General features: G+C 36.5%; 1 protein-coding gene across 2 annotated transcripts in view; it reads left to right on the top strand.

Moving 5' to 3' along the window:
- LOC100060672 (C-type lectin domain family 4 member A) overlaps positions 1-17,912 on the top strand; it is a 56,566-nt gene that overhangs the window by 34,804 nt on the left and 3,850 nt on the right. For both annotated transcript variants that reach the window (XM_023644029.2, XM_070270967.1), the window contains exons 5-6: positions 16,453-16,622; positions 17,749-17,864. In XM_023644029.2, the coding sequence (XP_023499797.2) occupies positions 16,453-16,622; positions 17,749-17,864 (286 nt within the window). The remainder of the gene's footprint in view (positions 1-16,452; positions 16,623-17,748; positions 17,865-17,912) is intronic.

Below are 17,912 nucleotides of genomic sequence, written 5' to 3'. Positions count from 1 at the left end.
TTGGAATTCCAATTCTAATATCAAAGTCTCATCTGATTATCATCTAAATCAAGTATGGATGACACAAAGTATAATTCATCCTGAGGCAAAATTTCTTTCCATCTGTGAACCTATAAATCCAGACAAGTTATATGCTTCCAAAATTCAATGGTGGACACACATAGGATAGACATTTCCATTCCCAAAGGGAGAAATCAGAAAGAGGAAAGGGATGATATGTTCCAAACAAGTCCAAATCTAGCAAGGCAAATTTCATTAGACTTTAAGGTTTGAGAATAATCTTCTTTGGCTTGATGTTCTGCCCTCTGGGCCCGCTAGAGTGGCAGTGTCACCCCCATGGTTCTACATGGGAGCTCTGTCCCATGGCTCTGTGGGATAGCCTTGCCCCTGAGACACTGGGCAGCGGCCTCCTGGCCCACTGAAACCGAGAAGGTTGCCCCACACTCTGAAACCAAGGAGGAAACAGCCTTACCCCCTTCACCTGTGGTGAAAGTGGCAGCCCTGATGATCCTTGAATTGCCTTCAAGTCATTGTTCCCTTTTCATAAAAGATAATACATGTTTGAAGCCTATAGCTCTATTGCCCCATGCTGTAGAATAACAATACCATGCTGTAGAAAGTCCAATAACTTTCCTTCGTTCTGTCCCATTTTCTATCTCCTTTAGTCCCAGCTGACAGTATTTCTGCTGGTATGATCCTATTTCAATTCCTGGTTAAATCCATGGTAATCTCTTTATGGAGTGATTGTCCAGCCACATCCTTAGTGTTCTGTCCAGAATATATTTTCTCATTTTTTTACAATATGGCTAGGTTGAGAATTTTCCAGATCTCCAAGTTCTTGTTCTTTTTTGCTGAAAACTTCCTTCAATTTTATCTCTTTTCTCTTGCATTTTACTATAAGCAGGAAGGAGAAATCAGGCCACAACTTTAACACTTTTCTTAGAAATCTCCTCTGCTAAATATCCAAGGTTGTCACTTAAAGTTCTGCCTTCCATAAAACAAGAGGAAAACATAATTCAGCATTTTTTTGCCAGTTTATTACAAGAATTGCCTTTCCTCCAATTTCCAATAGCATGTTCCTCATTTCCACCTGAGACCTAAAGCATCTTTAACGTTCATATTTCCACCATCATTCTATTCATTACAATATATGTATTCTCTAAGATGATAGAACCTTTATCTACAGCTCTCTTTTCTTTCTGAGTTCTTACCAGAATCACATTTAAGATCCATATTTCTACCAACACACCTTTCCAGGCAATTTAGGCTTTTTCTAGCATGCACCTCAAAACTCTTCTAGCCTTCCCATCACCCATGTTCAAAAGCCGCTTTCACATTTCTAGGTATCTGTTACAGTAGCGCCCTACTTTGTACCAAAATCTGTGTTAGTCTGCTTGTGCTGCCATAATAAAATGTCACAGACTGGGTGGCATAAACAACAGAAATCTATTTTCTTACAGTTATGAAGGCTAGAAGTCCAACATACCGTAAGAGTTGGTTTCTAGTGAGGCCTCTCTTCCTGGCTTATAGACGGCTACCTTCTTACTGTGTCCTCACTTAGTTTCTTCTCTGTGTGCATGGGAGGAGAGAGAGAGATTTCTGGAATCCCTTCTTTTTCTTATAAGGAGAAATCCTATTGGATTAAGGCCCTACCCTTATGACCTCATTTAACCTTAATTACCTCCTTAAAGGCTCTACCTCCAAATATAGTCACATTGAGGGTATAGCTTCAATATATGAATTTTTGGAGAACACAATTCAGTTCATAACAAGTATCTATATAATTTATTTGGAATTCTTGTGCATGTGAGATTTGTCTCTTGTACCCTATTTATTGATTTATTCAATCATTTATTTATATTTGTATGTACTCATAGATATTTATTTTATATTTTGAGTTATAATCCAATACTGTATTTATTTTGTTGCTCAAGTTATTTTACCATTACCATTGGGAGCTCTTTCAGTTGGCTCTTGTGTCTTTGTGACATACCCTCATCAATGTGTTGTTTTGTCTTTGAGCACTTCCCTATTTTCGGGGAGTACAATATGCTCTGGGCTTGTATTGTATATTTCCTGTGCCAGTCTTAGAATCAGCTACTCCTCTGTGGAGCTCTGGCTCATGTTATTGAAGAATGGTATTAGGAACCAAGATCTGGACACTAGGTATGCTTATTACTACTGGGGTGTAATTTCTTTTAGGCCCTCTCAGCTGACAGAGCAAAGAAATATATGTGAGTACTAACCTGTGAATGTTCATATGTTAATAAATATTTCTACATGTAACCATCTGTAACTACAATAAGTAAAACATCAGTTTTTACTGATGTCTTCAAACTGTAATCCATTGGCACATCCATCATTCTAGCATACTTCTTTTGATATCATTAAATGACCACTCCAACAGAGAGAATCTGGTTCCCACAATCTGCTCAGTACATTTAGTTAATTATTCAATTCCAATGAACACATATAGCAATGTCAGAATTGTCAACTCCTACCACCATGGGCAACAACTTTATCAACTAGAATATAGTGCTTATGTGCAATTTCTTTTTAACTTTCTTTCTTTTGTAACCTCTTTTATAAGTTCTTTTATAACTTTTGTAATTTTATTTTGTACTCTTATTAGACTCCATTTCCAAAGTTACTTAGGTTATCACTTTACTCCCACCCTCTTCATTGTGGTTGCTGCCTACATTTGTAATACAGTTAGATTCTCTTGTCGCAGTCTTCATTCTTTCATGGGATACCCTGACCTCCTAAATGAATTTTTAACATTTGCATACAATAGATATGTAATATTCTATGGATTTTCTATGTTCTAGGGTGAATGTGTAATGTCATGTATCCATTGTTGCAGTATCATACAGAATAGTTTCACTGCCCTAAAAATCTCCTGTGCTCCAGTCTCCTCTCCAAACTCTTAGTAACCACTGAAATTTTTATTGTCCCTGTAGTTTTGCCTTTTCCAGAATATCTTATCATTGTAATCATACAGTCAGTAGCCTTTTTACATTGCCTTATTTTACTTAGCAATCTGCATTTAAAGTTTCTCCGTGTCTGTTCATGACTTGATAGCTCATTTAAAAGTCACTGAATACTATTTCCTTGTATGGATATACTGATGTTTGTTTGTCTGTCCATCTGTTGAAGGACAGCTTGATGGCTTCTAGTTTTTGAGGCTAATAAATAAAGCTACTATAAACATTTGCATACAGGGTCTAGTGGGGATGTGTTTTTAACTCAATTGGGTCAATACCTACAAGCATGATTATTAGATTATATGAGAAGACTATTTTTAGTTTTGTAAGAAACTACCAAATTGTTTTCCAAAGTGGCTGTATCATTTTGCATTCCCACTAGTAATGAATGAGAGTTCCTGTTGCTCAACATTAGCACTTCCTATTGTTAATTTTTTTATCCATTCTAATAAACGTGTAGAAGTATCTCATTGTTGTTTTAATTTGTAGTTCATAAATTGCAATGACATATGATGCTGAGCATCTTTCCATATGCTTGTTTACCATCTGCACATCTTCTTTGGTGTGCTGTCTATTCCCATCTTATGGCCATTTTTAATTGGTTTGTTTCTTTTCTTATTGTTGAGTTTTGAGTGTTCTCTGTATATTTTAGATACAAGTACTTTATCAGATATGTGTTTTGCAAATATTTTCTCCCAGTCTGTGGCTTGTCTTTTCATTCTCTTAATAATATCTTTCATATAGTAGAATTTTCTTTTTGAGGAGACTTTGAATTTATTCAACTTCAAGTTGGATCAGTATGTAACAATTGCAGGAGCTTAAATTTGAGATCAAGATACTAATTTCCAAAGAGACAATACAGATAGAGGTACCGGCACACATTTATAGAGTATGTTTGATTAGGTTTTTTTCCAGAGAGATATACAGATAAATATCAGATGACTCTGTATAAAGAGTATGAGTTACTTTGACGAATGAAACATCTCTATCTCAATGACTCAGATTGGCTACTAAATAAAATGGTGCATGTATCTGTGTATCAATTTCAGTCTCAGTGTTTTGTTTTGTTTTTTCACTTAAAAGTACTGGAAAATATATTTGATCAAATTCAGTTGCGTGATTTTCTTTCCTGTTTGAGGTCTGCATCACTTGCTTGTATAACATTCAAATGGGTGTACTGTTTGTTGAAATTTTCACTCCACTGAATATTTGAGTTCACATGGTCATAACATCCTAGTAACCTGATCCTTGTTTTACAGTTGGCCATGCCATTCTGAGCTGATGAAGGTAAATTTTAAAACAATAGATAAATAAGAAGCAATTACCCTTGGGTGATATAAGTACTGCTTTCAGTTACTTTAAAGTAAGCTTTTTAAAGCTGACAATAAGAACTCATTGTCTGATAAACACTACTGGAAAAATAAGAGCTCTCATTTTGAATTCTTATAAATTTATGAGGTTATATTAATGGAAGGCTCTAGTCATATGAAGCCTGCTGTAATGGAGTTGAGTCATCCTGGGGGTAACTGTATAATGATAACTCAAAGGAAATGAAATGCAGTTCTCAAATTGCTTATTTTGCAGTAAGACAACATAAAATGCAACAGTAACTTTGATAAATGTATCTTATAAATTCTGATCCTGAATTTCACAGTTAGTTGGTCTGTACAAATACAATATATTAAAGTAGGTATGTAATGTATTTGCTTTCATGAAAATAGAACAACTTTTATGTCATCACTCAGTTTATGTGATTTGCATCAAGAACTGTATTCACTTTTGTGTTTACTAATCCATTGCACCAAATTCCCCAAAACTCATGATGATGATGATGTGATATGTGCCATATGCAGAGAAAGATGACCAAATAAGCAACCTATTAAGAATGTTGGTTATCATCTTCTTCTTTTAAGGCTGAATAGTATATACCACATTTTCTTTATCCATTCACCTGTTGATGGACATTTCCAAAATAGTCAAATTCATAAAATCAAAGACTGGAATGGTGGTTACCAGGGACTGGCAGGAGGGGGAAATTAAGAGTTATTAATCAACAGGCATAAAGTTTCAGTTAAGTAAGATGGGTAAGCTCTAGAGATTTGCTGTACAGCATTTTAGCTATAGTCAACAATAATGTAACATACACTTAAAATTTGTTAAGGGGATAAATCTCATGTTAACTGTCCTTGCCACAATAAAATCAATAAATTAATAGGGATAAATCTCATGTCAACTGTTCTTGCCACAATAAAATCAATAAATTAATACACCAAGAATGTTGCTTACCAGTTGTACTTCCCTAGAGACAAGAATTATGACTGCAGATTCATCTGACAGCTATCAGGTTTTCCCAAAGAGTCTCCTTGGAAACTATAGTCCAATAATTTAGGTGGGAAAATATATATAGTTTGTTTGAAAAATAATATAACCTTTTATCACTGGGATATCCAGTGTGCCTTAGCATGTTAACAATTTTGTAAAGTTCTACATTTATCCTTTCATTTATTCATTCTGTACATATTTACAGATGCTGATGATGAGCCGGCAATGGGACATTGAACAAAACAGAAAGGTTCTTTCCCTTACAGAACTTTTCTTAAAGAGGGGGAAGAAAGTAAATATATTTTATGTGGTAATAAGTGCTGTGTTAAAAGTTAACTATTAAAAGGGGACAGCAAATGCTTGGTTATGCTATTCAATATAGAACGATTAGGGATGATTCTAAGAAAAGGAGACACTGAGCAGAGATCTGAAGGAAGTGAAGAAGCAAGTCATGAATATCTTAGGAAATGAACCTCTCAAGCAAGGGAAGGAGATAGTGTAAAGGTCTTCTTGACAGAAACATTCTTAGAATGCGTATGAAACAGGTTGGCCAGTCAGCCAGGAACAGTGTGAATAAGAGGGGGTGAAGTCAGAAAGTTAGCAGAGATCACATGTGCTGTGGTAGACTTTGGCTTACATTGAGTGCATTTGAACGTGTGAGTGGCATAATTTCATTTTCATTTTTGAAGGACCATTCTTACTGATGAATGAAGAATAGATTTTAGCAGAGAAAAGGTAGAAACTTGGAGACAAATAAGAAATCTATTGCAATAATATAGTGAGAAATAATGATGGCTAGAAACTGGACAATGGTGGATGATATGGTGGGATTCTGTATATAATTTGTAGGTATAGCCAATAAGAAAGTTGTTGGTAGATTGGATATGAAGTGTGCAAGAAAGATCCCTTGGCCTGAGAAACTGGAAAAATGTATTGCCAATTGTGAAGAAAAGGAAGACAAAGGAAAGGGCATAAGTTTTTTAATTTGTGAGACATCAAATGTTCTCTTTGGAAAATATAAAATCAGAGCTGCTTACTACGTTTAAGGGGGAATGTTAGGAAGTTGTTGGGCATAAGAATCTGTAGATTAGAGTATGCAAAGCTAAAGACTAGATTAGATCACTTGAAGAGTGACAGTGAAAGTAGACAGTGAAAAGTCCACTATTTGAGTTCATGGAGATAAGGAGCAACTTATAAAGAATATTAAGGGGTAAGAGCCACACAAATAGAACTTGAAGTAAAAGAGAATGACATACTGAAGGCCAAGGGAAGAAAATGTCTCAAGAAGAATTGAGTCATCTGCGTCAATTTATCTCAATAACGAGCTCAAGTTGCATGTGGAAGAGAATTGAAAAAAGGATTTGGCAATTAGGACATCTTCAGTGACTTTGGGTAGAGCCATTTTGGTGGAGTTAAGGGTTTGAAAGCCTGACTAGAGAGGGCTTAATAGATGGTGGAAAGAAAATAACCGAAGAGGGTGAGAAAACTACTTTCAGTTAGAGCAAAGAGACGAAGATTGCTGATAACAGACTGTGGGCTTCTGAGGGCAGGGTGGGATGTTGGTTTAGAAATGAGCAGATTTAAAGTACTTGAATTGCCAAGTTTACACACTAAGTGGATTTTCTTATATGACGGCCTGTACTGTTACAGCATTCTGGTCTTATTACCTGGATTCTACCTCCATATATCACACATACAGTACAAATGTTTAACTGGTAAGGTTGTATGAGAATTGCACTAATTACTAACTTGTTTTAGAATAGCACTTTTTGGTAATTATTTTTATCTCAACTGACTAGTAACTCAGAAAAAAATCAGTTATTTATTTATGTAGTTATTTTTTATTGCGTTATATTTGTCATACAACATTGTGTAAGTTCAAGGTGCACAACGTATTGATTTTATACATTTACATTGCAATATGGTTGTCATAGTAGCATTCGCTAATACCTCTATTGTATCACATAATTATCATTTCTTCTAGTGTCGGAAACACTTCAAATCTGGTCTCTTTGCAGTTTACTGTTTACAGTGCAGTTTTGTTGTCTGTAATCACTGTACTGTGTATTAGATCTCCAGGACTTATTTATTTACTAATTGCACCTATGTCCCCTTAAACATCTCTCTCATTGCCACACCCCCTGGCCCCTGGTAACCACCATTTTACCCTCTGCTTTTATGATTTCATTTTTTTAAGATTCTACAAGTAAGAGATATATCATACAGTATTTGTCTTTCTCTATCTGACTTATCTCACTTAGCATAATGTCCTCAAGGTCCATGAATGTCATTTCAAATGGTGGAATTTCCTTTTGTTCTCATGACTGAATAATATTCCATTGCAGAAATATACCACATCTTCTTTATCTGTTTATCCATTAATGGATACTTAGGTTGTTTCCTTATCTTGGATATTGTGAATAATACTGCGGTGAACAAGGGAGTGCAGATATCTTTTCAATATGCTGTTTTCATTTCCTTCAGATATACCCTGAAGTGGGATTGCTGGATTGTATGGTAGTTCTATTTTTAATTTTTTGAGGAACTTCTGCACTGTTCTTCTAGGGGCTGAACCTGTTTACAATCCCACCAACAATGCACAAGGGTTCCCTTTCTTCGTATACTCGCCAACATTTGTTATCTCTTGTCTTCTTAATGATCGCTCTTCTTAAAAGTGTGAGGTGATATCTCACAGTGGTTTTGATTTGCAATTCCTTGATGATTAGTAACGTTGACCACATTTTCATGTACTTGTTGGCCATGCGGACATTTTCTTTGGAAAAAAGTCTATTTGGTTCCTCTGCCCATTTTAAGATCAGATTTTTTGTTTGCTATTGAGTTATATGAGTTCTTTATAAATTTTAGATATTAACCCCTTATCTGATACATGGTTTGCAAAAATTGTCTCCCAATCTGTAGGTTACTTTTTCATTTTGTTGATTGTTTCTTTTGCTGTGCAGAAGCTTTTAAGTTTGATGTGGCCCACTTGTTGATTTTTTTCTTTTGTTGTTTGTGTTTTGGTGTCATATCCAAAAAAATCATTGCCAAGAACAATGTCGAGGAGCTTCTTCCCTGTGTTTTGTTCTAGGAATTTTATGGTCTTATGTTTAAGTCTTTGATCCGTTTCTAGTTAATTTTTGTGAGTGCTATAAGATAGTGGTCCAATTTCATTTTTCTCCATGTGGTTATCCAGTTTCCCCAACATTATTTGTTGAAGAGACTATTTTTTCCTCAGTGGATGTTTCCAGCTCCCTTATCAAATTTTAGTTGATTGTAGTTTCTCTATTCTGTTCCATTAGTCTATGTGTGTATTTTTATGGTAGTATCACACTTTTTAATAACTATAACTTTGTAGTATAGTTTTAAATCAGGAAGTGTCATGCCTCCAGTTTTGTTCTTTCTCATGATTGCTTTGGCTATTCAGGATCTTCTGTGGTTCCACATAAATTTTAGGATTTTTTTCAATTTCTGTGAAAAATGCTATTGGAATTTGATAGTGATTGCATTGAATCTATAGATGGTTTTTGGTAGCATGGACTTTTTAACAATATTAACTCTTCCAATCCATGAACATTGATGTCATGCCATGTGTTTGTGTCTTTTTCTATTTCTGTTATCAAAGTATTGTAGTTTTCTTTGAATAGATCTTTCACTTCCTTGGTTAAATTTGTTCCTAGGTATTTTATTGTTTTTGATGCTATTGTGAATGGGATAGTATTCTTTATTTCTTTTTCAGGTGTTTCTTTGTTGGTGTATAGAAAAGCAACTGATTTCTGTGTATTGATTTTATATCCTGCAACTTGACTGAATTCATTGATTAGATCCAACAGTTTTTAAGTTGAATCTTAGGGATTTTCAATATATGAGATCGTATCATTTGCTATAGCAATAATTTTACTTCTTCCTTTCCAATTTAGATGACTTTTATTTCTTTATCTTACTGATCGCTCTGGCTAGGACTTCCAGTACTGTGTTGAATAAGAGTGGTGAGAGTGGGCACCCTTGTCTTGTTTCTGATCTTTGAGGAAAAGATTTCAATTTTTTTCATTGCTTATAATGTTAGCTGTGGGTTTGTTGTATATGGTCTTTGTTATGTTGAGGTATGTTCCTTCTATAATCAATCTTTTGAGGGTTTTTATCGTGAAAGGATGTTGTATTTTGTAAAATGCTCTTTCTGCATGTATTGGAATGATCATAAGATTTTTATCCTTCATTTTGTTAATGTGGTGTGTCACATTTATTGATTTGCATATGTTGAACCATCCTTGCATCTCAGGGATAAATACACCTTGATAATGATGTATGAATATTTAATGAGCTATTTAATTCCGTTTGCTAATATTTTGTTGAGAATTTTTACATCTATATTCTTCAGGTATATTGGGCTGTTTTTTTCTTTTCTTGTAACACCATTTTCTGTCTTTAGTATCAAGGTAATGCTGGCCTTGTAAAATGAGTTTGGGAAGGAATAGTGTTAATTCTTTTTTAAATATTTGGTAGAATTCTCCAGTGAAACCATCTGCTACTGGGCTTTTCTGTGTTGGAAGGTTTTTGATTACTGATTCAATCTTCTTACTGGTTATTTTTATGTTCAGGTTTTCTATTTACTCATGATTCAGTCTTGGTAGGTTGTATGTTTCTAGGAATTTATCTATTTCTACTAGGTTGAATTCTACTAGGCTTGATTCTTCTTAATCCATCTAGCTTTGTGTCAGTGTCTATATATTTGATAAAGCAGATACCTCTTCTAGTCTTTATAGACTGTTTTTGTCAGGGAAATACTTTCTATTGCTGCTTCCTGGATCTTGGGGCTGCTTCTGGTATTGTAGTCAAGCAGGATGATCTGGATCACATGGGTACTGCTGGGTCTGCAGCTAAGTCCCTGGTTGGCATGCTTGTTCCTGGAAGCAAATTCGGGCATAGTTCCTGCTGGATCTCCAAGTGGATAGGACTGCCTCAGGATCACAATTCCATGGGTCTGGATCCAGGTCAAGGGGCTGCTTATGGGTCTGCATTTGTGTGTGCATACAGCGAGCCTGTGGTGTGGAGGGGTGTGATTCCTACTGGGCTTTTGGGTGGGCTCCCACTGTGTCCATGAGCAGTTCCCTGAGTGGGCAAGACTGCCTCTGGGACTGTGGTAGAGCAGGGCAGGAGCCAGGACATAGGTTTGTTTCATTGTCCACAGTCAGGTACATTGTTGTTGGGCCTACTACCAGGGGCATGGATGAGTATAGCTCCTGCTGAGACCCTGGGGAGGCAGGACTGCCTCTTGGACCGCTGTAGAGTGGCTCTGGAGATGGGTTACAGGGCTGCTCCTGGATCAGCAGCCAGGTCCATGGTCAGCAGGCTTGTTATTAGGGGGTACAGTAGGGCATGGCATCTCCCAGGTCCCTTGGAGGATGAATGGTGGCAGGACCACAGACAAATGAGACTGGAGCCAACTCCACAGAGTTACAGGGCTGCTTCTGGGTCTGCAGCCCAGACCATGATTGGCATGTCTGCCACTAAGGTACAGCCCCACTCTCAAAGCAGGCCTCCTTGGTCTTGAGCTCCACTGGCAGTTAACAACCTCCTATCTAGATCCCAAGACACCCACAAAGGTGTTTTTGTCCATGGATGACTGCCAAATTGTTGTTTCTGTGAGGAAGGAGAGGGCTGGGACTTCCTATTCTGCTGTCTACTGATGTTACCTGCATGTTGCCTTTTTTAGCCACACCTACTTCCCTCTTGACCCTTCCAGAATGGCTGTATTGTTTTTCAGTAATGTTTGGGTGATTCGTTTGCTCTACATCCTTACCAGTATTTGCTGTTGTTATTATTTTTTATTTTAGCCATCTAATAGATGTGTAGTGATATCTCACTGTGGTTTTAATTTGCTTGTCCCTAATTGCTAATGGTGCTGAACTTCTTTGCGAATTCCAGTGGAGGCGAGTGTGGGCACCAGCTTTCAGAGATAGGTAAATTAAAAGCCAGACCCTCAAGCAGCAGCTAGAAAAATCAGAGTGCTGGATGTGTAGTCCAACTCCTTCCAGGGTAAAGCTGGAATCTTGGTTATTTTCACTGGAGCAAGCCAGGAGGAGGAGCCATGGGAAATGTCCAATGGCCCATTCAAGCTTCCAGGGGACTAGAAATTGCCTGCCCTTTCAGCTCTCAAGTGTAGGATAGTTAAAAGCCAGCCACTAGGGCTAGCAGCTGGAAAAGTCAGGAAATTAGATGTGTAATCGCATCCCTACCAGGGAGAAACTGGGAGCTGGGCTTTATTGCCTTGCTTGTTCTGTGCCGAGCCAGGGGAAAGAAGAGAAGGAAGGGTCTACTATTCCTATTTTTCTGAGTTTTTATCATGAATGGGTGTTGAATTTTGTTAATTTTTTTTGCATTAATTACTATGGTCATGTGAATTTTCTTCTTTAGTTTGTTCATTTTGTTAATTACATTGATTGATTTTTGAATATGGAAACAGGCTTGCTTCCCTGGAATAAATACCACTTGGTCATGGTATATAATTCTTTGTATATATTACTGAATTGTATTTGCTAATTGTAAGGTTTGTTTTGTTTTGCTGAGGAAGATTAGCCCTGAGCTAACATCTGTTGCCAAACTTCCTCCTTTTATTTTTGCTTGAGGAAGATTAGTGCTGACCTAAAATCTGTGCCAATCTTCCTCTACTTTATATGTGGGTCACTGCCACACTGTGGCTGACCAGTGGCATAGGTCCACACCTGGGATCCAAACCTGTGAATCCCGGGCTGCTGAATCAGAATGCACCAAACTTAATGACCATGCCAGGGGGCTAGCCCCAAGGATTTTTAAATCTATTTTAATTAGGCCTATTGGTCTGTTTTTTCCTCTTTTTTTGATACTTTTTCCCCCCAGTTTTGATCTCAGGTAATACTAGCTTCATAAAATGAATTGAAAAGTGTTTCTCTTCTATTTTCTAAAAGAGATTGTGCAAAATTGGTGTTACTTCAAATAATCTCTTGGTAGAATGCCCTGAGCTTGGAGATTCCTTTTTTTTTTGGAGTTTTAAAATTATAAATTGTGTTCCTTAATAGTTATAGGGATATTCAAATTGTGTATTTCATATCGGGTGAACTGTGATACTTTGTGTCTTTTTGAGGACGTAGTTCATTTTGTCTAAGTTGTCAAATTTGTGTGTACAGCTGTTTTTAGTATTCCTGATTATCCTTTTGACATCTGTAGGGTCTGTAGTGATGCTCTCTAATTCCTCACACTAGTAATTTGTGTCATCTTTTTGTTTTTTTGTCAGTTTTATGAGAGATTTGTCAATTTTATTGATCTTTTCAAAGAACCAGTTCTTTGTTTCATTGATTTACTCTATTGTTTTTCTGTTTTCAAGTTCTTGATTTCTGCACTTATATTTATCTCTTTCTTTCTGCTTGCTTTAGGTTTATTTTGTTCTTATTTTTCTAGGTTCTTAAAGTGGGAGATGACATTATTGACTTGGGACTTTCTCCTTTTTTCTAATGTATGCATTTAGTGCTATAAATTGCTGTGTTAACATTGCATTGACTGTGTCCTACAAATTTTCATATGCTGTATTTTCATTTTCTTTCAGTTCATTGTATTTTTAAATTTCTCTTGAGACTTCTTTGATCGGTGGATTATTTAGAAGTGTGTAGCTTAATTTCCATGTTTTAGGAGATTTTTCTCTTTCTTTCTTTTACTGATTTTTAGTTTGATTCAATTGCGGTCAGAGAACACTCTTTGTATGATTTAAATTGTTTTAAATTTGTTGGAGTTTGCTTTATGGCCCAGGATATGATCTATCTTGGTATGTGTGCCATGGACACTTGAAAAGAATGGGTATTCTGTTGTTGTTGGAAGGAGTGTTCTATAAATGTGGATTAGATATTGTTGTATGATGATGTTGTTGAGTTTTTCTATGTTGTTGCTAATTTTCTAATTGTTCCATCATCTGTTAGAGAGGGGTGTTGATGACTCCATCTGTAATTGTGGATTTGTCTATTTCTCCTTCCAGTTATATCAATTTTTGCTTCACATATTTTGCAAATTTGAGATTTGTGTATACTCATTTAGGATTACAGATCTTCCTTAACTTATAATGGGGTTATGTTCCAATAAACCTATTGTTAAGTTGAAATTATCATAAGTCAAAAATGCATTTAATACATCTAACCTACCAAACACATAGCTTAGCCTAGCCTACCTTAAATATGTTCAGAACACTTACATTAGCCTACAGTTGGGCAAAAATTATCTAACACAAAGACTATTTTATAATAAAGTGTTGGCTATCTCATGTGATTTATTGACTACTGTACTGAAAGTGAGAAACAGAATGGTTGTATGGGTACAAAATGGTCATAAGTTTGTTGGGTGTTTACCCTCATGATCACGCGGCTGAGTGGGAGCTGCAGCTAGCTGCCACTGCCCAGCATCAGAACAGAGTATTGTATCACATGTCACCAGCTGGGGAAAAGACCAAAATTCAAAATTTGAAGCATAATTCCTACCAAATGCATATCATTTTCACACCATCATAAAGTTGAAAAATTATACATCAAACCATAGTGAATTGGGGTACATCTGTACTATGTGAGGCTCTATTTACTTATAAATTTTTATTATTTCAAAGGACTTTATTTTTCAGAGAAGTTTTAGGTGCACAGCAAAATTAAGCAGCAGTTAGAGAGATTCCCATATAATGCCTGCCCCTACACATGCATAGCCTCTCCCATTATCAACATCCCCATCAGAGTGGTACATTTGTTAAAAACCCAATTAACCTATATTGACACATCATTATCACCCAAAGTCCATAGTTTACATTAGGGCTCACTCTTGGTATTATACGTTATATGGGTTTGGACAATTGTGTAATGACATGTGTCCACCATTATAGCATCGTATAGAGGAGTTTTGCTGCCCTAAAAATGCTCTGTGCTTCACTGAGTCATTCCTTCCTCCCCACTAAGCTCTGGAAACCACTGATCTTTTTATTGTCTCTATAGTTTTGCCTTTTCCAGAACGTCGTTTAGTTGGAATCATACTGTATGTAGGCTTTTCAATTTGGCTTCTTTCATTCAGCAATATAGATTTAAGTTTCCTCCATGCCTTTTGGTGGCTTGATAGCTCATTTCTTCTTAGTGCTGAATAATATTCCATTGTCTGTATATACCACACTTTATCTGTTCACGTACTGAAGGACATCTTGGCTGCTTCCAAGTTTTGACAATTATGAATAAAGCTGCTGTAAACATCCCTGTTCAGGTTTTTGTGTGGACATAAGTTTTCAACTCCTTTGGGTAAATACCCAGAAGTGTAAATATTGGGTTATATGGTAAAAGTATTTTAGTCTTGTAAGAAACCGCCAAACTGTCTTCCAAAGTGCCTTACTATTTTGCATTCCCACCAGCAATGAGTGAGAGTTCTCATTGCTCCACATCCTCACCAGCATTTGGTGTCAGTGTTCCAGACTTTTGTTCATTCTAATAGGCATGCAGCGGTATTTCATTGTTGTTTTAATTTACATTTCCCTGATGACATGAGATGTGGAGCATATTCATATGCTTGTTTGCTATCTGTATGTCTTCTTTGGTGAAGTATCTGTTAAGATCTTTGGCTCACTTTTAATCAGGTTGTTGGTTTTCTTATTGTTGTTTTAAGAATATTTTGTATGTTTTGAATAACAGTCCTTGTGCAGATGTGTCTTTTGCAAATATTTTTTTCTAGCCTGTGGCTTGTCATTTCATTGTCTTGACAGTGTCTCTCACAAAGCAAAACTTTTTAATTTTAATGAAGTCCATATTATCAGTTCTTCCTTTCATAGATTATGCCTTTGGTGTTATATCTATAAAGCCATTACCAAACCCAAGGTCAACTAGATTTTCTGCTGTGTCATCTTCTAGGGGTTTTATAGTTTTGCATTTTAAATTTAGGTCCATGATCCACTTTGAGTTAGTTTTTTTGAAGGGTGTATGATTTGTGTCTAGATTCTTTTTTTTTTTTTTTTTGTAAGTGTATGTCCAGTTGTTCCAGCACTGTTTGTTGAAAGACTGTTTTCTATTATATTGTCTTTGTACCTTTATCAAAGGTCAGTTGGCCATATTTATGTCATTCTATCTCTGGGATCTCTATTTTATTCCTTTGATCTATTTTTCTGTTCTTTTGTCAATACCATACTCTCTTGATTATTGTAGATTTATAGTAAGTCTTAAAGTTGAGTAGTCTCAGCCCTCCCACTTTGTTCTCCTTCAATATTGTTTTGGCTATTCTGGATATTTTGCTCCACTGTATAAACTTTAGACTCAGTTTGCAGATATTCACAAAGTAAGTTTCTGGTATTTAAAACACTGGTTTCTGTGTCTTCTCAGTTCTGCTGTTGAGCCCATCCACTAAACTTTTTATTTTGGTTTTTATGTATTTCAATTATAAAATTCCATTTGGTTCATTTTTTTTTTGAGGAATATTATCCTTGAGCTAACATCTGTGCCCATCTTCCTCTGTTTTATATGTGGGACACCTGTCACAGCATGGCTTGATAAGCAATGTGTAGATCCACACCCAGGATCCAAAGTGGTGAACCCCAGGCTGCTGAAGCAGAGCTCATGAATTTAACCGCTACACCACAGGGCTGGCCCCCATTTGGGTCTTTATTGTATCTTATTTTGTTTGCTAAGAATTTCTGTTTCCTTGTTGAGGCTTTCTATTTTTTTGTTTGGTTCAAACACGTTTGTACTTTCTTGTTGAAGCATCTTTGTTATGGTTTTGAAAAAATCTTTGTCAGATAATTCTAATATTTCTTTTATATTAGTGTTGGCATGTATTTATTGTTTTTTAATTAATTATGAGAACTTTTTCTTGGTATGATGAGTGATTTTCTGTTGAAAGCTGAATATTTTCATATTTTATTGTAAGATCTGGATCTTATATAAACCTTCTGTTTTTGTTGGCTTTTCCTAACACCATTCTGGCAAGAAAAAGGGGGCTCTGCCTTGTTACTGCCTGATATAGGTAGACTTTACCTCCTTGACAGCTGGTGGACAGGGGCTCCTTGTCACCTCTGGGCGAAGATGGAAGTTCTGGTTTCCATGTGATCTCCCTTGGACTTAATTTTAATAATACACACACTTTAAAAATTACTTTTCTTATATTGTACCTATAGGGCCTTCTTTCAAGACGGAGCAAGTCTGGAGCTGCTGCCCAAAGAGCTGGATTTCATTTAGATCCCACTGCTACTTTGTTTCTGCTAACAACAGAAACTGGAGTGAGAGTGAGAAGCGCTGCTCAGAAATGAATGCGCACCTGCTGGTGATCACCACCAAGGAAGAGGAGGTACTTTCGAATCGATAATGGAGTCGGGAGTCCTGTCTGGGTTTCGTACACCTCTCTTGTCTCAGGAGGAAGTTTTCATGGTTTTAGGGTATTGGTGCTGTTGCAGAAGGCTTTCAATAAAATAGAGAGGAAAGGCTACCTAAGTCTATACCTTCCACAGCTTCTTCCTGCTTCCATAAAAATAACCTCCCGCCAAATAATTGGGGCATTTAAAATATATTACATGAGGTTTGAGTGGAAGGGTGAAAATATTTCCATCTGAAATATCAGTTTACTATTTTTCAAATTGTTATAAATTATTTTAAAATGTGAATGTGTTATAAATTATTAAGTATTTACAAGAGAAGGGGTATTACATCAAATAGGGACATAAAGTTCAATCATGAAGAGTCACAATCAACAACCAGAAATACAGTTAAAGAATCTCCAAAGTTATGAAAGGAAAATGATTTAATCTGCAAAAATTTTCTTATGTGTAACTTTGAAGAATGCCATCTCTTAGTGAAGATAAGAGAGGAAGTGAGTCTGAGATGACAATTCATTATGAATATGGAGAGAAATGACTCCCATATGTATTGATCTTGCTATATTCTGAATGTCTGTATCCCCTCCAAATTCATATGTTGAAATCCTAACCCCCAAAGGTGATAGTATTAGGAAGTAGGGCCTTTGGGAAGTGCTTAGGTCATGAGGGGGGAACCCTCATGAATGGGATTAGTGTTCTTATAAAAGAGACCCCATACAGCTACCTTGCGCCTTCTACCATGTGAGGACACAGGGAGAATGCACTATCTGTGAACCAAGAGGAGAACCTTCACCCGAACATGCTAGTACCCTGATCTGGGATTTACATCCTCAAGAACTGGGAGAAATAGATTTCTGTTGTTTATAAGCTACCAAGTCTGTGGCATTTTGTTATAGCAAACTAACAGACTAAGACAAACATCATGCTCACAGGTGATGTCTTTTATCCTGTGCTGCTCAGCCAGAGAAGACCTAGGTTCCTGGGCATGGCTCCCATGTAGCTCTTCTTCGATCCTCTCCTTTTCTTCTCCCTAAGAACATGAAGAACTCAATTCTACCTGAATACTCTAAAGGCTATAACTCTTTTCTTTTCTTCCCACAGGATTTTATCACCCAGAAACTACCTGTGAAAAATGTTTATTATATAGGGCTGTCAGACCCAAAGGGGAAAAGACAATGGCAATGGGTTGATCAGGCACCATACAACAAGAGTATAACGTGAGTATAGAGTTAGATAAAGGAAACCTCAGTCCTGGCTCATGCTGG

Source organism: Equus caballus, chromosome 6 (genome assembly GCF_041296265.1).
Source record: "Equus caballus isolate H_3958 breed thoroughbred chromosome 6, TB-T2T, whole genome shotgun sequence".
NCBI classification, from domain to species: Eukaryota; Metazoa; Chordata; class Mammalia; order Perissodactyla; family Equidae; genus Equus; species Equus caballus.
Note: the sequence above shows the minus strand (reverse complement) of the source record. Positions and strands in the feature narration are given on the sequence as shown.